Source organism: Gossypium raimondii, chromosome 5 (genome assembly GCF_025698545.1).
Source record: "Gossypium raimondii isolate GPD5lz chromosome 5, ASM2569854v1, whole genome shotgun sequence".
Lineage (NCBI taxonomy): Eukaryota > Viridiplantae > Streptophyta > Magnoliopsida > Malvales > Malvaceae > Gossypium > Gossypium raimondii.
This window is the reverse complement of record NC_068569.1, coordinates 56,414,409-56,437,977: the sequence shown is the minus strand read 5'-3', so window position 1 is coordinate 56,437,977 and position 23,569 is coordinate 56,414,409. Positions and strand designations below refer to the sequence as shown.

Below are 23,569 nucleotides of genomic sequence, written 5' to 3'. Positions count from 1 at the left end.
AATGATACATTTCCTCATTGGTTGGGAAGTCTTCCACAGCTACAAGTTCTTGTATTGAAGTCAAATCATATGCATGGTTCCTTGCGTGTCAATAGCTCCAAGTCTAGCCCTTTTTTCTCTAAAATCCAAATTTTTGACCTCTCAAGCAATTATTTTTCTGGACCCCTACCAGTGAGATACATCAACAGCTTCAATGCTATCATAAATCTCAAGAAAAATGCTAGTGCAAGGCCATACATGGGTGTGGAAGATCATACAAGTGGCTTCTATACCTATTCCATTGGAATTGTTATGAGAGGACAAGAGACGGAATTGGTGAAAATTTTCACCATGTGGATGATCATTGATCTATCAAACAATCAGTTTGAAGGGGGTATTCCAGAGGTTTTTGGGAAGCTCAACTTACTGAAAGGGCTCAACCTTTCTCATAATAACCTTAATGGTTGTATCCCAACCTCAATAGGGAATTTGACAAGTCTTGAATGGTTGGACCTATCTTCAAACAGGTTGTCTGGGACGATTCCAAATAGATTGGCAGATCTGCCATTTCTTTCGTCCTTCAATGTTTCTGAAAATCAACTCCATGGTCAGATTCCTCAAGGAAAACAATTCAACACATTTGGAAATGATTCATATGAAGGGAATAAGGGACTATGTGGGTTTCCGGTTTCGAAAGGTTGCAACATCATTGAGCCAGCACCTCCAAATGTGCTTGAAAAAGATGGCTCAAAATCGAACATTGCTTTTGGTTGGAAAGTGGTGTTGATAGGTTATGGATGCGGAGTGGTGTTTGGAATGTCCGTGGGATATGTTGTTTTCCAAACTGGTAAGCCGAAATGGTTGGTGAATTTGGTTGAAAACCAGCAGGAGAAGAGGCGAAGAAGAAAGTCAAAGAAAGGCAATCGAAGCACTAGACAAAGAAGGATCTAATTACTGCAAATGATGTTCAAGAATGAGTGTTGTATTTTCATAATTTATTGTTCTGTAGACCGTTTTGCCTATGGTGAAGGGTTGCATTGGTATGTGTCTGTCTTTATTATTGTACCAATTCCTGTGTCTTTCATTGCATTTCGTACAATCTGTAATGGTTTGTTTGAGTGTAACATTTTGTATGGTGGTGCTGTTTATGTCTTCTTTCATGGATTTCAATTTAGTCTCGATAATCTTTGCTACTGCTCAGTAAAGGAGAAAGGAGAATAAAATGTCTCAATTTATGTCAATTTATGCTTGCAGATTTGACGTGGAATGTAGATGAACTGAAGGCTGTTTTAACTTTTGTCTTATAGGTTATATATGAACATATGGGATGTGACAAATATTATTTTAGCTTTTGCTTATGAAATGTTGAAATGGTAAGTTTATATTAATTCTGATTCATATCCTTGTTTGATTAAAATTCCTTAATTAATAAAAAGGAAGTGGTGTTAATAATAATAATAATAATAATAATAATAATAATAATAATAAAGCAATTTAGTCTATGATCTGTAAAATGATTAATACCTAATTTGATCCTTGAATTATAGTTCAAAAAGTATTTTTATATTTCCAAATTTTCATAAAAATAATTGTAACAAAATTTAAAAATCTTTAAAATAAATACAAATTTTATAGAAAAAATCAACTGGCGCAAGAAAAAATTTTCCAACTAATATTTACACATCCAAACTCATAAATAATCAGTCTTTGAACTTTCACAAAAAATATTAAAAACCCATTCACTTTAATTCTACTATTCTTAGATCATTATAAATATAATATATGTTTTTTTCCTCCTTTTCATGTAGATCGGCATTGACTCTACTACTCTTAGATCATTATAAATATAATATATGTTTTATTTATAGTTGAAAGTAAAACCTTGAGTTGAAATTTGACAGAAAAAATTATGGGTTTGGAGAAGAAGAGCACTTCAGTATTTAAATTTAAAAATCTAAAATTCCAAAATCGAAAATTACTCAAAACCCTAAACAATCTAATAATTGGAGTTATAGAAAAGAAATATGGGTTTAGAAATAAATAAAACAAGATAAATTTGCAAAACAGCAGGAAGTTGTTGATGTGATTGAAGGAGTTCTTCAACAGTGGAAAACAAAAGGAATTTAATTTAAAAATTTTAAGATTTTTAAATAATAAAATTTGCATTAGTTTAAAAAATTTAGTTTTAATTTTAAGATATTTTAGATTTATACATATTTAATTATTTTTATATTTTTTAGATTTAAATGAAGTTGCATATGTATGCAAGTTAGCAAAGTTAATAGATATTAATTTTTCACCGATAAACAATATAAGTTTAAGGGTTATTTGATAAACAATGTAGATTTAAGGGCTAAAAAGATAAAAATTAAATTAAGGGCTAAAATAACTTTTTTAAAAATAAAGCTAAGAGTGAAATAAGTTTTGGGAAAATGAAAAAAGTGAATTGGACAATAGACAATAACTAAAATGTTGAGTTTATATTGTTGTTAATTTGTGTGGAATTATTGGACATTCTTCTGCAATGCTTCCAAATTTCCTCAATATATGTTTTGTTTTTAAAATTTTAAAATCAATTAATTATTTATATGATATCGATACGTATGTCTCGTCAATACAGTTAACAAATGTTAACTTTTTCATCTATTTGGGATTATTTGATAAATAACGCAAATTTAAAAGCTCAAAGAGGCGAAAAATTAAATGGAGAGTTAAAATGACATTTTTTAAATAAAATTGAAGGACCATATAAATGATAATGTCATTTTTTTTACAAAATTTCATCTAAAGAAGAAGATGCAGTTTAGGGAATAGTTTTCTTGCAGTTAATAGAAAATGACATATTTAATGACAACCGATTAAAGTTTTGTAGAAAATATGCTTCTTGGATAAAATTATTCAACATACATGCCTTGAATTTTATGCAATAAAATAAATGAATATAGGTCACACATGACACTCACGTTCTTTACGTATTATAAGGAAGATCAATGATAATTGTAAGCCAAAATGTATACTAATGAATACAAATAATCAATTAATACAAATAAGCAATACAATACACATGAGGGCAATAATCTTACATCACACGTAAATATCAACATTAATATTTAAAATTACTCAAATAAAATGTAAAAAGTTTTAGAATAAATAATAAAAACATACACAAAAGGAAATTTAAAATTATCAATACAAAAATGAGTTATATGTGTAAAATTTTAAAATAAACAATATACATATATGAGTTTGAAATAAGCCAAAATGAAGATAAAAATAAATACTATGAGAAAAATAATATTAAAATGAATTTTAAAGTGAATATTGTATATGAAGAAAATTGAAATACATGAAATAATATATACATATTAATTTAAATAAATATTACATATGGGTTGGAAAATTTCTTATAATAATATTAATATATGTATAATAATATATATAAAAGGTTGATATAAATCAAGTATATAATAAAGTAAAGTTTTAAATGAAATAGATTATATATGAAATAAGTAAAAAAATACGTAAATATGAAATCGATGATATATTTGGTATATATATGTATAATAATAATAAAAAACTTAATACAAATTATATATATATATATATATATAATAGTGTTATATAAAATTTAAAGCACAAAAGTATATATAAATAAACATTTTAAGAAAATGTATTATAAAAATAAACTCATTAAAAATGTATAGATAATATTGAATTAACATAAAAATATATACTAATGCATTAGATAAGAAAAAGAATTAAAATAAGAGTATATAATAAAATGAAATAATGTACATACATAAAAATAAGTAAATATATAAACTAATAATAGTAATACCAATAATAATAATAAACTAAATAATTCTATAGCAATAATAACAAACAAAGAACTAAATTGGCATTAAAACAGTAATTCAGGGGAAAAATCTAAAATAATAAAAGGAAAGGACCAAATTACAAATTGCGAATAACATGGGGGACTAAAATAGGAAATATTCCTGGACCACCAAAATGCAGCGCTGCAAATAAAATAGGAAAAATTGCTTTTGGTTGGAAAGTAGTGTTTGGAATGGCCATGGGATGTGTTGTTTTCCAAACCGGTAAGGCGAAAAGGTTCGTGAATTTGGTTGAAGACCAACATGAGAAGAGGCGAAGAAGAAAGCCAAAATATAGCAATCGCATCAATGGATGAAGAAGGATCTAGTTGGTGCAAATGAAGTTAAAGCCTTTCTGCTGTGTCTTCATAATTTCTTGTTTAGTAGTCTGTCAGAAAGTTTTTCCTATGGCGAAAAGTTGCATTGGTATGTGTCTGTCTTTATGATTGTACCAATTCCTCTGTATTTCATTGCATTTTGTACTATTTGTAAGGGTTTAGTTCGAGTGTAACATCTTGTATGGTGCAACTATGTATGTCTTCTTTCTTGAATTTCAATTTTTAGTAAACATTATACTGCTCACCATAAAAAAATACATGTAGAATTACAAAAGATTCAATTATTGAAGTTTTGAGTTGCATTGATAAACACGTGATGATGAGAATTCATGAACATAAGGTATGGTTTGAGCCCTTTTGCCATATGCATTTATGTTGCAGATGTTCAAACATGGAATAATTCATCCTGCCTTTGTGTATTCTTAATTTTGTGCCGAACCTATATATCTATCGACAAATTTAAGAGTCATATTTACAATAGCATTGCAGAGTAACCTATTTATGATTCGATTACACTGTCAAAAGATTGCAGCAACGATGAGATTAATCCAATTACAGGAATTGGTATCCTAAATGGCTTTTAGGTACGTAGCTTCATTGACGGAACAAACTAGTTAAAATTTCCAGCATTCATGTCTTTGTTTTCCTTCAAGTAAACGTAGTCAATACTGCAAATGGTGTGGAAGTATTGTACGTTGTGGCGCAAATGTCCAAAATTTCCACATCGCTTGTAAATTAAGTTTGGGTGAGAGAGATAGGAGGAAGCAACAGCAAGTGTGAAGTCAATGGACAATTAATAGTCTTAGTCTTTTTTTGTCGACTTAAAGTGTAGTCAATAGACAATTGATAGTCTTAAGCAGAATTTTTTAGCTTTAGTGCTTTTGGGCTGGTCTTTTACTTTTTTTAGCCACACACACAACGCTGGTTCTTTGCTCTCATCGCTGGTTCTTTGTTCCTCTGCTGGTGCCGGTTTTTTGTTCCTCTGCTGGCAAATGGATAGTTTTCAGAGAGGTGGTTGATGGATTTGTTCTCTTCTTATTCTATTTTCTGGATGCATGGTTTCAAAACATCATCAGTCTTTGTCCATTTTTTATGTGTGTTGTTTTCTGTCTCTTCTTCATTTGCAAAGTTCTTTTTTTCAACTTAATTACTTTACTATATATTAATTCTGATTGGTAAATGCTAGCATTTCCATTCTTTTAAGCTTCTCTCTGGAGGTTACACTGGCTTTTTACTTCAGCTTTTGCCTTTCTATATATATATTCCCAGGTGAACTTAAACATCCAAGCAATTTATTCTAGTTTTTGAAATTCTTTTTTTCTCTTTTAGTTTGGTGATTCTATTGTTTGAAGTATCATGTCGAGTTCATGGTTTGGTAAGGTTTGGAAACAAGCCATAATTTTGTAGCTAGGTATGTGTCTTTTTTCCTCCATTAATGCAGTTGCAGCTGGACCGGTGGAGTGGGGAAGTCATGCCTTTAATGCCATTACTTTGATAATCAATAATACCACATGTTTGAAGTAACTACATGGGTTTTCTTAATGACTGCCTTAGGACTTTCTATATAATAATATTTTTACTTAAATGTATTGCAAATGGTACATATTAAAGAGTGCCGTACTAAAATAACAGCGATATCATTTATCTAACTTTCGTAGAGGTAGACCGATATCTGGTATAAAAGAGATATTCAATCATTCACATTCATCATTATGTAGTGTGATTGAACGAACTTTTGGTGTTTTGAAAAAAAAGGGTCATTTTAAGGGATATGCCAAGTTATAGTTTTGAAAAGCAAACCATGATCGTTGTTGCTACAATGACGATACACAATTTTATCCGCAAAATATTTCGGTCGAAATGATGCAGATTTTATGGAATACGAAGATATTAACTGGGCATATGAGAATATTATTGATTCAGAAAATGCGCATGGTCGAGAAAGTGATGATGATGACGACGATGATGACGGTGAATCAAACAATTCAAGTGGTTTTGAAATAGAATTAACAAGAGATGCTATTGTAAATGCTATTGTAAAATTTAATGAATATTCACTTTAAATTGTAAATGCTATTGTAAAATTTTTAGTGTTTATATTTGGTATATAAATATTATCCCTTTTTAAAACTTTAATCCAAATATATGTAATATTTTAATTTGTAAGGTTTATGTTTTCTATGTTATGTTAATATCTAATATGAGTTATATATTCAAATACATTTTAAAATAAAATAATACAAATGTGTTAAAACATTAATTAAAAATAAAAATAATTTTATAATAATACAATTGTGTCAATATCTAATTACAAATATTTAATTATTATATTTAAATATTTAAATATAGTTTATATATTCTAATTAAATTTAATAAATAATTAATATTAATTACTTAGAAATATTTAAAATTAATATTATATATTAAAATATTAACAATAAGTTATAATAAATTATTTTATATTTTTGCTAAAATATCATAATATTAACTAATTTGAACATTATTTAAATACATATTTGTTACTTTATAATATCATGTCTAAAATGAACATTTTATTTTTCAAAAGCACTTTTTGACAGCAATACCAAACACTCACATTTTTTAAAAGTACTTCTCAAAAGTACTTTTCCACAACACTTTTCAAAAGTACTTTTCAAAAATAATGAAGAACTGGCCCTTAGTCCTTTTGTGGAGTTAAATTTGTAGCATTCTTCTTCCTCTTTATTCTTTTGTGTGGAAAATTATTTGGGGCCAAACTTGACGTGTTATAAGGTAGAAGACTTTGTAATCTCATGAATGTTAATTATTTTACTTCTTTGGTAAAAAAAGTAATCAATTTTATGAATGAAAAATATATGGTAAAGAGGAAGTAGTTGTTGATGATGATTGTGGAAATACAAAAATTCCCATATATGTGTTGAATTCTGTATATGTAAATGTCTCGCATTGCATGTGAATTCTGCAATAGACCAAACTTTACGCGTTATAGTCCTTTAATCTGAGTTAATGAAAAGTAACCATTCTTATCAAAATTAGTTATACTCTTAATTTATAACAAAGGAAAGAGCAAATTGAGTTTAACTCAAAGGTTAATATGTCATCAATGGGTGATTTAACGAACCATATAAGTTTCAAGGGTAAAAGAGATTAAAAAAAAAAACTAAAGTTAAAATGAATTTTTGTTTGTAAAGTTAAAAAAAGCCAAATAAATCATTATGTCTTGTTCGGATCCTTCTAAAGGAACAATATTTTCTTCACAATCCATTCTCTCCGATCAGTCGACACCTCCTCCTCCGGCGCCAAAAGTTGCCCCACAGGTTTTGGGAGGGAAAATTTGGAGCTTTGTCAAGTACGGACTCATTGCTGGTGTTACTGGAACTACTGGCTATGCTGGTTATCTCTCTTATAGTAAGTTTTCTTTTTCCCCTTTTAAAAAGATCGGATCATTTGTGATTTTGGGTTTCTTTGTCAAGATCTGCTATTGATGTGAGTTTGATTTTGTTTAGAAATTGAATATTTTAAAGGATTTTCTCTATTTATTTTAGTTGTTTGATTGATATAATGTGCAATTGGCTTTAGACAGCTAACTGGTTTAGGTGTAATTTTGATTGATCATTGGGCCTCCTAGTTCATCCTTTATGATTGATCATTTGAATGTATATCTGCGGTACCTTAGCTAAGTCTTAATAATGTGATATACCCATTGTTTAGTTTATCCTAATACTATGAAGAAATTAGATATGAAAGTAACAGTTTTTTTTTTTTCCATATCTTTTTCAGAAATATGGAGGCTTGCTTTACTCCGCTGCAATGACAGGTGAGGACGTTATTGTGTTCCTCTCTCTTATTGCTTCTTTGTTTGTTCATGGTTACAATTATCTCTAAAGTCTTTGTTCTGTATGTCAACCTAATTACGAGCACAATATTTGCATAACAGGGCATTCAGTTTGCACTGTCTAGTACCCGGACATATTCAGGTAAAAATACCATGGAGGCCCCTGTATTAGGTGTCAGATTGCATTTTGCCTCCTCTACTAAGAAAATGGGCAAATTAGTCATTGTACATTAGATCAAAGAGCAAAATGGTCCTTTCTGTTAAAAATTTCGTTCTTTTCTACTGTTAAAAACTAGCATGGTTGACAGAATAACTGAAGAGTTTTTAATAAAAGGGCCAATTTACTTTTTGATCTAACATAGGCACTAATTTGCCAATTTTTTGAGTAGAGGGGTCAAAATGCAATTCATCTCTTAGTGGCCTCCATGGTACTTTTACCAAAATATTCCTTTTGAAAATTTGGGCTGCTTTATTATAAATGGATTTGTTGAGACAGAAAAGAAAATTCCGTTGGTGCTGGTTGCTGTCTATCATGTTGGTCAATGATTGATTTGTTTACATGCTCTGGTTCGAACCCAATTTATTCCTGGTTTCTTTGCTTGTAACATTTCAGTTCCGGCTAAAGCACTTGAATCTTATCTGGATCTCAGGAGGTTAGTGGAAGAACATTTGCTGGTGAGGAGTGTTCTTCTTTCTCTTGTTTCCGGTTTTCTATTATTGTCGGCCTATCTTTTGTTTTGTTCTCATAATTTTATCTCGTACTTTCAGGAATATAATGAACCGACTTCGGATAAGCATCTTCCTGATTTGCATCCTCTAGAACAGCATGTTTTCACTCTTGTCCTAGATCTGAACGAGACATTACTTTATACAGACTGGAAGGTAAGAATTTGACTTAAAATTATTTTCCATTTCACCTTTACGATATCTAACACGTTCCGTTTTTGGTTGACAAAGCGAGAGAGAGGCTGGCGTACCTTCAAAAGACCTGGTGTTGATGCCTTTCTGGAACATCTAGCAAAGTTCTATGAAATTGTCGTCTATTCTGACCAGATGAATATGGTAATTTGATATTGTCATTGTGGCTACCATTTTAGATACACAAGTATATCATAACTGATGTTGCCTGCAAGTTCATAATTAGTTTTTTCTTGGCTATGCAGTATGTTGATTCTGTTTGTGAAATGTTGGACACTGACCATTGTATACGATCTAGGCTATCAAGGGGTGCTACTAAATATCCGAATGGCAAGCATTATGGAGTATGTTATAGTGGTAAAAGTACCATGGAGGCCCTTGTACTAGGAGTCATATTGCATTTAACCCCCTCTACTAAAAAAATGGGCAAATTAATCCTTGTACATTAGATGAAAAAGCAAGCTAGCCCTTCTGTTACAAGTTCCATCCATTTTTACTGTTAAAAATTGGTCCCTGTACATTAGCATGAGGTACACGTGACACATTATGTGTAACTATTTGGTTATTTTATCAACTGCACCAGTTTTTAATAGTAGCAATGGATGAAGTTTTTAACAGAAAGTCTAGTTTACTCTTTCTTTTATCTAACATACAGGGACTAATTTATTCAGTTTCTGAGTAAATGGGGCAAAATGCAATCTAACTCCTAACACAGGTGCCTCGATGATTCTTTTACCATGTCATAGTCAATCTCTTCCCTCCAAAACATTTTGCTTTTGGTTTTCGCCTCCTTAGTTTCTACAATACTACGTGTATTAATCTATGAGGCAGTGCCTTTACAAGCTGCTACTTAAAAAGAAGCCTTATTGTTAACAAATAGTTCCTGTTGGCAGGATCTTTCAAAGCTAAACAGGGATCCAACCAAGATTTTATATGTGAGTGCTCATGCATTTGATTCTAGCCTAAAACCAGAAAATTGTGTCCCTATTAAGCCATTTAAGCTCGAGACTGATGATACCGCACTTTTAGACCTTATTCCATTTCTTGAATGTAGGTCTTATGTTGTTGCTTTTTCCTCTGCACATCGCCTTTGTTCAAATTTTATGTTTCCTATATTCATTTGTTAATTATAGTACCATTTGTTTTGATTTGTTCACAGATGTAGCGCGCAATAGTCCGGCTGATATCAGACAAGTATTGCAATCATATGAAAGAAAAGACATCGCGAAAGAGTTTCTCGAGCATTCTAAAGAGTATCAAAGGTGAATTATCTTCTTATATTTGTGTATTGTCAAGTAAAATCTGACTTCGATATGCCATTTTTATAACATTGATAAATGCTCACTGCCTTTGATGACACAGGCGAGTTCAAGAACAGAAACAACAAGGTCGGCTCTGGCAGCGCTGAGGAAAGGGTTATCTAGAGTTGATGATTGCAGTTTTCGGAGACCATTCAGCACAGAAGAATGTGAAAGACAATACATATCAAGTTTTCCAGTAAAACAGCCATTTTATGGTAAAAAGATCATACATTGATGAATCTTTGCATTGCATCATTTAAATTGTCTGATGAAAGAATTTGTAAAATTTTCTGCCGAGACGTAGGCAGGCTTTCAATATGTTATACTGTTTCTTTCACAATTAAAAATTAAAAATTTTGCCACAGCAAATGAAATCAAAATTCAGTTTCTTTCTCTACAAGAATAAATTTGTTTAAGGGTACTCCAATCTGGGTGAAGTAACTCATCTTTTATAAATACAGTTCTTTCTTTTGTACTTTTCATGCTTGAAATTTAGTTTCTTTATTTTTTCTTTAATTTAAAAAAAAATTATTTATTTTTTCCAATCTCAAAGTGATATGTTATCATACAATTCAGATCAAATTGAAAAAATCTGCAAAGTTTCAAGACTGGTGGGAGAAGTTAGAAGGTTAGCCTAAATAGAAAATCCCAGGTGTGGATCTATGGGCATCAGACTGGTGGACTTCGTCCCAATTCGCTAAGCTACAAAATGTTATTTTATCAATTCTTAAAATTTTTTTAACTTTATTTTTGTCGTCGTCGTACTTACGTTTCTGGTTTGTCTTCTCTCATTATCAGCTGCTGTATGCCAAAGCCTCTGCAGCTTCTAAACTACCCTTCAAAAATGTCTCTTTTAGGCTCTCCTTTTTCACCACTTACTCCATCTTATTTCCTCGCCTCTATTTTCCTTCACTATCTCGTGTACCACACATCAAAACAAAGACAAGTTCTTTAACTTTCACCCTCTTTCTTAAACCCTTTGTGAAAACCTGAATTTTTCCCAAAGAGGATCTTGTTTTGAGGCTAAATATTGTATGCTTAGGTATAAAGGAAAGTACCCATTTTCCTTTATTCATTGGTGATTCTCTTGGTCCAGTGAGTCATAGCCGTATGTTGCTCCCTTTTGGTCCTTTCAAGCTTGGACTTTAGTCGTCATGGGGTTTTTCTCTTACTACCTGCAGATCTTCAAGGCTTAGCTTTTACTGAGTTCTGGTTAGTTTTTTCCCGCCTTATTTCCTTCTATTGTTTATTATTATTCCTTGAAAGTTCAACTGGAGGTTGATGGTGACCTCTTTGGGGTTAATGCAGTTAATCATTTGTTTATTTTGAAGGGAGCAAAGTCATTAATTTAGCAAATTTTCTGAGATGCCTAGTTCTTATTCTTCTGTGGTAGAAAAGCATTTTTAAGATAATAGCTTATTGCCATATTGAAGCTGTTTACTGAATGAATGAATGTATGGTGGTTGTCTTTTTGGCAGCTAATGTACCATTTCGGAAGAACCCTTTGCCAGTTTCATTGGACATCTTTTAGCTATGTGAGTAAGTAGTGAAGCAAATTGTGTATTGTCTATCAAAATGTCTGGAAATGGTCATTGTTTCGAGTGGCAGGAGGAGTTTATTTCACAGGAGTGTGGTAATTGTGTGGTTCAATATTTCTTGAAGGATTCCACCAGTGAATCTGTCTGTGCAGTTATCGGTTCTCAAAGGAGTGTTAGGTATATGTTTTATGTTGTTGCTGAGGAGTTTGTGAGGGTATATGCGGCTGAGAATTCAAATCATGCTGGTTTCAAATGGAGGTCGAGGAGGGAGGAGGTTGTAGATTGGCTTACATCCATGATCTAGTATGTAATTGAACCTTTTGGTGTTTGAATTCCGTCATTTCCATGGAATCAAAGATAATAAATCGCAATAGCATGCATGGATCTCAATGTACTTATAAAAATAATCCCATAGCAAAGCAGTTTAGATTTCGGAACTGAACTAAAACTATGCTTATCAAGGATCAGAAAAGCTTAACAATTAAGCTTTGCATCTTCAGTTGTCTTTTATATAAGAGTTCAATAATACATCTAGGTCTTGTATGAGTTATGTCTGCTAGTTATCACATGCTTGTAAGGTGTAATTGATCCCATTGTTCATACATTTCCCCCTCAAATTTATAATCCCTACGAGTCATTTTTAGTGTTGTAGAAAATGTTATTATTGATTATTGTTAACTGGTCTTGTTGTTCTTACCATTTTTTATTGAAGCGACAAACTCAGTGGAGTCGTTGATCTTTGGAATTCATGTTTCCTTCTGAAATTTACATTTTTTTAAATAAAACTCAGTGACAGAGTCACTGAAACATGGCATGCTGCTAGCTTTGCGTTTCCTGATTGTGCAATGATCGAGATTAGTGCTCTGAAAGCTCAAGCACTGGATAATATGGTATGTTATCTTGATTTTCTACTAGTTCAGTTCCTTACTCTTTCTTTGGCCTTTTCTGACACTGATTTATATGTTGCATATTACAGGGCTATCTTTTGAGGAACTTGACTGAACAAAGTTCCGATATTGTGTGAGCAGGCACTGCATGGACATGTGGTAAAAGGCTCAAACATTTCCCAGAATTTTGCCTCAATGGGACCACAGTAGCAGTAAGCATTGACATCTAAGAAAAAGAATGATGGTATGGATTTTGGATGCTGTACTTCATCATCTGTTTTTTCTGACTGTAATGTCCACTGACATATTTTCCTGATGTTTAGGTTCAATCTTTTATCTTCATGATCTCTAAAGGAGAGAATCACTATCTTACTTACTTGGAGGACACGTAGGAAGACAAGCGCGGGCAGATCTGGTGATGGAGGTTATTAATTTTCATTCAGTTGCCTTATGTTTCTTCAAAGTTTAAAATTTAGGCCATTAATTCAAATTATGTTTATTGAACTGAATTAATTAGTGGGAAAATAATATGGATATCATCACTTGATTGTATAGATAACACTATAATGATGCAATTCGGTTCGCTTTTGTTTTCAATGTTGTTGGTTTTTCTGCTTGTTGAGTGTGTGCTTGGCTTGGCTTTGGCTCTTGGCTTTGCATTGTGACTTTTTTATTTGGCTGAGTTATAATCCTTTACTTTTCAAAAATAAAAAATACATGTCCTCTTTTTTAATTTTTTCCAAATTTAATCTAGAACCAACTTTGGGTAAAGATTAAATAACTGGAAAATTGATGTAACAAAATCTCTCTCCTAGAAGTTTCCTGTTGATATATATATTATTTTTCCTTTTTCTTGTTTGAATTTAAAGCCTATGGATGAATTAGAAATGCAATTTCCCCGGTAGTTTTCTTGCAAGTAATAGAAAATGACATACAAATTTTCTAGTCTTGCGGAAAATATGTTTGTTAGATAGTATTGTTCAACATATATAGGATACACATGTTTTCTATAATGCAATTTCCCCAGCATTCATGTTTTTGTTTTCCCTCAAGTAAACGTAGTCAATACTGCAAATGGTGTGGAAGTATTTTTTATTTGTGGCGCAAATGTCCAAAATTTCCACATTGCTTGTAAATTAAGTTTGGGAGAGAGAGATAGGAGGAAGCAACAGCAAGTGTGAAGTCAATAGACAATTGATAGTCTTAGTCTTGGTCTTTTTTTTGTCGAGTTAAAGTGTAGTCAATAGACAACTGATGGTCTTAGTCTTTGTTTGTGGAGTTAAAAAGTATAGTCAATAGGCAATGGATAGTCCTAGTCTTAAGTCTTTTTTTGTCGAGTTAAAGTGTAGTCAATAGACAAGTGATAGTCTTAGTCTTTGTTTGTAGAGTTAAAAGTATAGTCAATAGACAATTGATAGTCTTCGTCTTAGTCTTTTTTTGTGGAGTTAAAGTATAGTCAATAGACAATTGATAGTTAAATCTGTAGTAGTCTTCTTCCTCTTTATTCTTTTGTGGGAAAAATAATTTGGGACCAAACTTGACGTGTTATAAGGAAGAAGTAGTTGTTGATCACTAACAACATGATGATTGTGGAAATACAAAAATTCTCATATATGTGTTGAATTCTGCATAATGTAAATGTTCCGTATTGCATGTGAATTCTGCAATAGACCAAACTTTACGTGTTATAGTCCTTTAAATTGAGTTAATGAAAAGTAACCATTCTTATCAAAATTAGTTATACTCTTAATTTATAACAAAGGAAATAGTAATTTGAGTTTAACTCAAAGGTTAATATGTCATCAATGGGCGATGGGGTGGCGCTACCATGTCAACAATTATTGGTCATGTGGCATTGTCATGTCAACAAACAATGTTGGTGTAGTATCTGTTAACAACTACGTAGGTGTTGTCATTAGCTACTAAGGGTCAACATCAGCCACGTAGGTGCTAGTTTTGTTAGTATTTTTCATTATTATTTTTGGATGATTTAACAAACCATATAAATTTCAAGACTAAAAGAGATAAAAAAAGGAAAAGTTAAAATAACTTTTTGTTTGTAAAATTAAAAAATACCAAATAAATCATTACGTCTTTTTAATTTTAATTTTATACTTGATTAAAAGAGAAATAATTAACGAATGAAAAATAACTATTCCCAAATAAATTTATCATAATTTATAACAAATGAGATTTTAGGTTTGAGTTATGAAATTATATATATATATATATATATAAGTATACATGTTTTTACGGAATCAGTGGATTAAATTTCCAACAATTTTCTTCCTCAAACGTAGCTGAATAGAGCACAATTTTGCTCTTTTGTGTGGAAAAGAATATCCACATTAATTAGCTTTGGTTGACAGGCAAGTGAATAGACACACACATTCTTTACATGTTCAAATGAAATACAAGATTTTGCTAAAAGAAAAGAATTCAGTTTTACGAATGAAAAATATATGGAAAAAAGAAGACTTAAGTGGTTGTTGATGCTGGTGAAAAATACAAAAATTTTGAAAATCTAATATCCATAGCTTTTCAGCGTAAAAGAAAAGAAAGACTGTAACACCAATGTTGTGGTATTATTTGTTGCCTATAAATACCATTCCTATCCTTCATCTTCCTCTACAAACATAACATGGCCTCCTATCTCTTTCTCTGCCTATTAGTCTTCTTTCCCCATCTTTATGCTTCTTTTTCTTCTTCAGGATCTCACTCCTGCTCTTCGCTAATCCAGTTCAAGAATTCTTTTTCCATCACTCAGACAGATGCTGCTTCTTTTGATTGCGATGATCAATCTTATCCCAAGACAGATTCATGGAAGGAGGGTACAGATTGCTGCTCATGGGATGGGGTCACTTGTGACCACCTAAATGCTCATGTTATTGCCCTTGACTTGAGCTGCAGTTGGCTATATGGCAACTTCCCTTCCAATACCACTCTCTTCCTTCTTCCTCACCTTCAAAAACTCAACCTTGCCTACAATGATTTTAATCTTTCCAAAATTCCATCCGAGTTCGGTCAGTTTACAAGCCTATTCTACTTCAACCTTTCCCATACAGGGTTTGCAGGAGAAGTCCCATCCCAAGTCTCCCACCTGTCAAAATTGGTTTCACTTGATCTTTCTGGGATTGAGGAACAATTAACAATTGACAAATATGCTCTGGAGGGACTTGTTCACAACCTAACCGAGGTCAGACATCTGTTTTTGGATGAAATCAACATGTCTTCTGTTAATGCTCATGTCTTCATGAATCTATCCTCTTCTCTAAGGTCTCTCAGTCTTGGTGGTTGTGATTTGCAAGGAAAATTCCCAAAAAACATTTTTGATTTGCCAAACCTCAATCTCCTCAACTTGCGAAACAACCAAAACCTCAATCTTGATCCTTTGAAGTTCAATCGGAGCAGCAATCTTGAACATTTGGATCTGTCGTGGATGTCCTTCTCTACAGAATTCATTGATTCAGTTGATAATCTACAGGCCTTAAAGTACTTACGTCTATCAGGAAATTCTTTCATTCAAGGATTGTCTGTCTCAATCACAAATTTATCATCTTTGGAGCAATTGATAATTTTAGGCGCAAATTTTTTTGGAGGATTGCCTGACTCGGTGGGGAATCTTGTGTCCTTGAAGTTTTTAGGTATCTCCAAGTCCAACTTATCAGGACTGATTCCAAAATCACTGGGGAACCTCTTGCAACTCACTCGTTTAGACTTGTCGTGGAACCAATTGAGTGGACAAATTCCAAGATCATTGGGAAACCTCTTGCAACTCACTCATTTACGCTTGTCGCAGAACCAATTGAGTGGACAAATTCCATTGTCATTGGGGAACCTCCTGCAACTCACTTCTTTAGACTTCTCGCAGAACCAACTGAGTGGACAAATTCCATTGTCAATTCTAAACCTAACGCAGCTGGAATTCTTGGAAATATCTAATAATTCATTAGAAGGTTCCATTCCAGATGAGGTAACCGCTTTTCCTAATCTAATACATTTAGACTTATCTGACAATTTACTCAATGGAACACTTCCGTCATGGTTGTATACTGCTCCCTCCTTAGAGGGTATGGATCTCTCTCAAAATCAATTCAGTGGGCATATCAAAGAATTCCAATCCAAATCACTAGAATATTTATATCTAGGAAATAATAAACTCCAAGGTCCTCTTCCATCTTCAAAATTCCAACTTCTCAATCTTAGCTGGCTCGATTTATCCTCAAATAATCTTAGTGGTGTCATAGAGTTTCGCATGTTCTCAAACCTTCCAAATCTATATCATCTCGACCTTTCATATAACAGCCTATCCTTAACATCTAATAGCTTATTTTTGTCATCTTGCAATCTTAGTGAATTCCCCCAATTTTTAAAAGGGCTTAAAAGTTTGGAATGGTTAGACCTCTCTTGCAACAAAATTGAAGGCAAGATTCCACAGTGGATGCAAGAGGTGGGGAATGGCTCTTTAACTTACTTAAATGTATCTCACAACTCTTTGACAGAAGTTGAGCACTTTCCATGGAAGTATATTGAAGTTCTTGACTTAAGCTCCAATTTGATCCGTGGAAATCTTCCGATTCCAGCTTCGACCATCAATGTCTTTTTGATCTCAAATAATAGTTTGAATGGAGTGGTCTCTTCTTTAATATGCAATGCCACTTATCTGCAAATTCTTGATTTGTCCCACAATTACTTGAGTGGAACAATTCCGCAATGTTTTGGAAATTTGAGCAACAGCCTTGAATTCTTGAATCTGAAGAAGAACAAGTTTTATGGGACGATTCCTCCAACATTTGCAAAGGGATGCCAACTGAGTAATCTCAACTTAAATGGAAATTTGTTAGAAGGGCCTTTGACACCATCCATCCTTAATTGTAGAGGTCTGGAAGTGCTAGATCTTGGTAACAACAAGATCAATGATACATTTCCTCATTGGTTGGGAAGCCTTCCACAGCTACAAGTTCTTGTATTGAAGTCAAATCATATGCATGGTTCCTTATGTGTCAATAGCTCCAAGTCTAGCCCTTTTTTCTCTAAAATCCAAATTTTTGATCTCTCAAGTAATTGTTTTTCTGGGCCCCTACCAGTGAGATACATCAACAGCTTCAAGGCTATCATAAATCCAGAGAAGATTGGGAGTACAATGTCGTACATGGGGGTATATGCTGAGAGAGCTAGTGGCTTCTATACCTATTCCATTGGAATTGTTATGAAAGGACAAGATAGGGAATTGGTGAAAATTTTCACCATGTGGATGATCCTTGATCTATCAAACAATCAGTTTGAAGGGGGTATTCCAAAGGTTATTGGGAAACTTAACTTACTGAAAGGGCTCAACCTTTCTCATAATAACCTTAATGGTGGTATCCCCACCTCAATAGGGAATTTGACAAGTCTTGAATGGTTGGACCTATCTTCAAACAGGTTGTCTGGGACGATTCCAAATAGACTGGCAGATCTGCCATTTCTTTCGTCCTTAAATGTTTCTGAAAATCAACTCCATGGTCAGATTCCTCAAGGCAAACAATTCAACACATTTGGAAATGATTCATATGAAGGGAATAAGGGACTGTGTGGGTTTCCGGTCTCGAAAGGTTGCAACATCATTGAGCCAGCACCTCCAAATGTGCTTGAAAAAGATGGCTCAAAATCAAACATTGCTTTTGGTTGGAAAGTGGTGTTGATAGGTTATGGATGCGGAGTGGTGTTCGGAATGTCCATGGGATATGTTGTTTTCCAAACTGGTAAGCCGAAATGGTTGGTGAATTTGGTTGAAAACCAACAAGAGGCGAGGGGAAGAAGAAAGTCAAAGAAAGGCAATCGAAGCAATAGACGAAGAAGGATCTAATTACTGCAAATGATGTTCAAGAATTAGTGTTGTATTTTCATAATTTCTTGTTCTGTAGACCGTTTTGCCTATGGTGACGGGTTGCATCGGTATGTCTCTGTCTTTATTATTGTACCAATTCCTCTGTCTTTGATTGCATTTCGTACTATCTGTAATGGTTTGTTTGAGTGTAACATTTTGTATGGTGGTGTTGTTTATGTCTTCTTTCATGACTTTCAATTTAGTCTCGATAATCATTGCTACTGCACAGTAAAGGAGAAAGGAGAACAAAATGGTTCAATGATCTGTGTTGTATTTTCATAATTTTTTTACAAGTTAGCAGTAAAAGGTTTGGTTATATGGAGAAAGTAATAATATATAGCAGAGTTGAAGGAATGATATAATGAATTGAAACATGGAACAATGCAGAGTGTAAAAGGGTACATATAGGTTGCTTTAATTGCTAAAATGGAAATAGTAATATTCACTCCAATTTAACCAAAATTAATCATATTCCAAATTGAACTTATCAGAATTCCAAGGTAACAAAACTGATTTATATAATATACAGAAATTAAGACATGTTTTCTTTTCTTTTACTAAATTTAATTTAGAGCCAACTTTGTGTAAAGACTTGGGAAATTGAATTAGCAAAATTTCTTTCCATGTAGTTTTTCTCCTATTTCTTGTCTGAATTTAAAGCAATACAAAATTTTGTGGCAAGTAATAGAAAATGACAGTCAATTCATTCCAAGCAATACAAAATTTGCAGTGGAATTCATATCTTTTAGGTAGCTTCATTGAAATTTTAGGGTGTTTAGAAATCAATAGTAATTAAATTTTGATGTAATTACATATTTATGACATATTTGCTTAACCATTATAATTTATATATTTTTGTTAATTAAGAGTTTACACTTTTTAATTTTAAGGAAATAATTGAAAATTAGAAGAATTACGTGAATAATTAACATTAATTATTTTCAAAATTTACTATGAGAGGTTATAATCACTACCTAATAATTACAATTTCTTGCAATTATTTGTACCACCTTAAATATAATCAATTTTGATATTTATATCAAGACATGTGTTTTTACCGCTTAATTTATTAACAGTAAAAGTTGGATAATATAATTTGATGAAATTAAGTTCATGACTTGTATAAAATTTGTGCTAAATTAATTAATTAAAAGTTAAATTTCTAAAATAACCTCTAATCTTAAATTCTAATTTCATAATTATTTTATTTCATGATTTCAAATAATTCAATCATTTAATTTTATATATGTTTCAAGATGACCAACCTTCAGTATTCGTCAAACCAACCACAAAATTAAGGTGTCATGCTCAAATTTCATTTTGTTGTCAAGTCCACATTTCCCAGTCAGGAGGAAAACAAATTAAATGAAATCATTAATCAAGATAGCTACATGGCATTAACAGAGTAGTTATTTTTAATTTTAAGGAAATAATTGAAAATTAGAATTACGTGAATAATTAACATTAATTATTTTCAAAATTTATTATGAGAGGTTATGGAGAGGACTTTACATAAAAGGAAATGAGCTTGATGTGTGTCCATATAGAATGATGCCTCTATTACTTAATTATGATGGTGGTAGATATATAATGAGTTTTATTGAAATGTGATAGGTGGTATCTTGAAATATCGCCATATTTTAAAATATACTTATAGAGGTATAATAATTTTTCCCTAATTGATGGAAATTTATAAAGTGATCCTCTTGAAATAAATAAGTTTATGTTCTTGTAGTATGGTGAGCACGTAATGCATTTAGTTTTAATGATTAAATTTGAGGAGGCAAGTTGGAGAGACAAACGTTAATAATTGAGATTGAGAAGATAAATTGAAGAATCGAGCTAAACGAGGCAAATCTTTGAAATGATTTTGGCTTTTATAGGCTTGGCGATCCCTATATGGCAAATAACAATTTTGGTTTGGCGAAATAAAATGCTGAATTTGGTATAGTTGACCTAAACAAGTGAATAAGACACCTTAAAGGTGAATTATAGAATATGATTATGTTGTTAATAGTAAAGAGATAACTGCTGCTCCTTACACAAGTGAGATAAGTCGAAGGCTTCCTTGGATCTTAAATTGGCATCCCTTTTGGGTCTTTAGGTAGGACATTGTCCAATACTCTATTCAAACACCTTTTCAGCATAGATAAATTATCACTTTTAGTGGCTCTTCACAACATCTATGGTGTGAACATTATTATCAACCTTCCCGAAAGTATAACTTAATTATTATAACAAATATCATTAATTTAAACTCACTTAATTAAAATAAAATAATTAATATCTAAATTAATCTCTTGTTGTGGACCTTGCTTTCTGAAGAGGATAAATGAAAGTGTGGGATCTTGTGAATTTGTGTATTGGACTTGGGAAAAGTGAAAGTCTTTTAAAAGTGGATTCTTTCATGAATCTTTTTCTCCTTTCAAGTTTGGTTTGGTAAAAGGCTTGAAAATCTTAATTTAATTATGCAATTGATTCACAAATTTATTTTAGTTATTTATTATAAGGTAAACTACACCTCAAGTACTAATCTATTAGAAAATTTATGTTCTGGTCACTTAACTTTAGAATATTATAAAATTCATATCTTTTAGGTAGCTTCATTGAGGGTATAAACAAGTTAGAATTTGCAGTCTTAATTTGTGTGGAATTCATATGAATGTAGTGGATGCTGCAAATTGTTGTTGATTTGTGTGGAATTACTGGACATTCTTCTGCAATTGTTAGAAATTGGTGTTGTTATTATGGACTATGGAGTTCAAAGGTCAATATTTGATGCTTGCAGATTTGACGTGGAATGTAGATGAAGTACTGAAGGCTGTTTTAACTTTTGTCTTATAATGTGACCAATATTATTTTAGCTGTTGCTTGTGAAATGTTGAAATAGTAAGCTTATATTCCTTGATTAATAAAAAGTGAGATGGAGATAGTCAAACATTAATTGGTGGATCACATGTCCTGTATTTTGTCAAGTTAAAGGGAGTGAATAGAGCGCCGTTTTCTTCTGCGTGGAAAATAAGTTGGCATTATGCCAAATTCCACATTCATACATATAAAGGAAGCAAGAGCAAGTCAATATACTTTGTAATCTCATCAATTCTTCTTCTTTCTTTAGGGAGTTCAAATGAAATACTAATTTTTGGTAAATCAACTCTTCATTTTATGGATAAAATTATATGGTAAAAAGGAAGTGGTGTTAATAATAATAATAAAAGATTAACAATAGAACACTAATAAAGCAATGTAGTCTATGATCTGCACAATATATTACTACAAATGTACCGCATACAGAATATTGAAAGAAAACTAATAAAGAAGTTGAAATTTAAACAATGTTCCATAAATTATGTTTATGATCTGCTGTAAATTGATATGTTAAATTAGGCTCTCCATCACACTTAAAAGCTTATTTTCAAGGAATTTAGATATCTTTGTTGTTTTTTATTTAGTTTTTGTTCTTTATATTAATAAATGATTAGTGTGCATTTTGATACTATTTTGAGACCTGAGATGGCCAAAGGGCACCCGGGGAATCTGATGAGGCTCGTGAGTGATGCAGAGAGCCCATGGTGGCTCAGAAGGAGCAAAAATGTCACCTAGAAAGAGGATATCGCATATCAAAGCATGAAAGTCGTAATACCCATAACAATGTTAAAAACAAGGAAAATTGAGCCATCAACAGTGTTATCGTGATACTGGTTATAAGGTATCGCGATACCCAAAACTCCCAAAGATCCCCAAGACTGTTGTAGATATCATGATACCAAACTTTGGGTATCACAATACCATTGATGAGAGGAGACAAAATATAACTGTAGGGTTAATCCTTTTCCAACATGTCCCCTAACCAAAATTAGACGATCAAGGACAATTTGATCACTATTTTCAGATCTGTAATTTGCTAGAAAGGGGAAAAAAATGGCTGAACAAAAGGCACACTTAACATTTCATGGTTTTCAATTTTTCTCTTTATTTGAAAACAAATGGAATTTATTTTGAAAATTTTTAAGATTTTTTTAAATAATAAAATTTGCATTAGTTTAAAAATTTTAGTTTTAATTTTAGGATATCTTTAGATTTATACATATTTAATTATTTTTATATTTTTAGATTTAAATGAAGTTGCATATGTATGCACATTAGCAAAGTTAATTGATATTAATTTTTCATCGATAAACAATGTAAGTTTAAGGGTTATTTGATAAATAATGTAGGTTTAAGGGCTAAAAAGATGAAAAATTAAATTAAGGGCTAAAATAACTTTTTTTTCATTATAAAGCTAAGAGTGAAATGAGTTTTTGGGAAAATTATTCAACATACGTGCCTTCAATTTTATGCAATAAAACAAATGAATATAGGCCACACATGCTTTGAATTTTTAAGTAGTGCACAATTTTGTTCTTTTGTGTGCAAATTTCTACATTGCTTGACAGCCATTCATATTAAGGGTACATTTGGTTCATTGTAATAGAATAGAGTTATGTCGATAATTCAATTGTTTGTTTGAATGGAGCGGAATAGAACGTAATAGTATTCTTGTGTTTGGTTGAATGGAATGATGTTGTAACAAACATAAGGAAAAAACTAAAATGACTAGAATACTTTTAGCAGATTTTTTAGGTAGATGATTATTGTTATTAAATTCTAATAAGATTATTATTAAAATAATTTAATAAAATAATAAATAATTTAACCATATTTGAAAATAATTATTATTAAATATAATTTAATAAAATTCTTAACATAATTACTATTATATGAATTTACTAAAATCATATTATATAATACTATAAAATAATATATAATCTACATTATTATTTTTAAACGCAATACATAGTTAATGTGTTAAAATATCATTAGTGAAACAAATAATTTAATTATTCTACAATGAAATATTAGATATTAGAAGTGATAAATAACTTTGTAATCTCATGAATGTTAATAATTTTACGTCTTTGGTAAAAAAAAAGTAATCAATTTTATGAATGAAAAATATATGGTAAAAAGAAGTAGTTGTTGATCACGA

At 31.6% G+C, this 23,569-nt stretch overlaps 2 protein-coding genes and 1 long non-coding RNA gene across 15 annotated transcripts in view; 2 read left to right on the top strand and 1 right to left on the bottom strand.

Moving 5' to 3' along the window:
- The window catches only part of LOC105768545 (mitochondrial import inner membrane translocase subunit TIM50), a 56,174-nt gene extending 42,906 nt beyond the window's left edge, over nt 1–13,268 (top strand). Inside the window, exons 1-14 of one of the 13 annotated variants that reach the window (XM_012588509.2) lie at nt 7,393–7,600; nt 7,973–8,009; nt 8,678–8,702; nt 8,796–8,909; nt 8,985–9,089; nt 9,191–9,289; nt 9,839–9,995; nt 10,105–10,207; nt 10,308–10,461; nt 10,823–11,458; nt 11,725–12,087; nt 12,575–12,674; nt 12,761–12,915; nt 12,995–13,268. In XM_012588509.2, the coding sequence (XP_012443963.2) occupies nt 7,408–7,600; nt 7,973–8,009; nt 8,678–8,702; nt 8,796–8,909; nt 8,985–9,089; nt 9,191–9,289; nt 9,839–9,995; nt 10,105–10,207; nt 10,308–10,353 (879 nt within the window). In that variant the 5' untranslated portion in view covers nt 7,393–7,407 and the 3' untranslated portion in view covers nt 10,354–10,461; nt 10,823–11,458; nt 11,725–12,087; ... (1 more) ...; nt 12,761–12,915; nt 12,995–13,268. Of the gene's footprint in view, nt 1–7,392; nt 7,601–7,972; nt 8,010–8,640; nt 8,703–8,795; nt 8,910–8,984; nt 9,090–9,190; nt 9,290–9,838; nt 9,996–10,104; nt 10,208–10,307; nt 10,462–10,822; nt 11,459–11,724; nt 12,088–12,496; nt 12,675–12,760; nt 12,916–12,994 lie in introns of those variants that run through there. The other 12 variants (XM_052630630.1, XM_052630635.1, XM_052630632.1 and 9 more) reach the window with 12 other exon arrangements.
- A 1,964-nt stretch (nt 13,269–15,232) lies between these two features.
- Nucleotides 15,233–23,569, top strand: part of LOC128041196 (receptor-like protein Cf-9 homolog) — an 81,889-nt gene continuing 73,552 nt past the window's right edge. The window contains exon 1 of the mRNA XM_052630619.1: nt 15,233–18,095. Within this exon, the coding sequence (XP_052486579.1) occupies nt 15,313–18,095 (2,783 nt within the window). The 5' untranslated portion in view covers nt 15,233–15,312. The remainder of the gene's footprint in view (nt 18,096–23,569) is intronic.
- LOC128041198 (uncharacterized) overlaps nt 15,505–23,569 on the bottom strand; it is a 78,688-nt gene continuing 70,623 nt past the window's right edge. The window contains exon 3 of the long non-coding RNA XR_008195863.1: nt 15,505–15,648. This is a non-coding gene — a long non-coding RNA (uncharacterized LOC128041198). The remainder of the gene's footprint in view (nt 15,649–23,569) is intronic.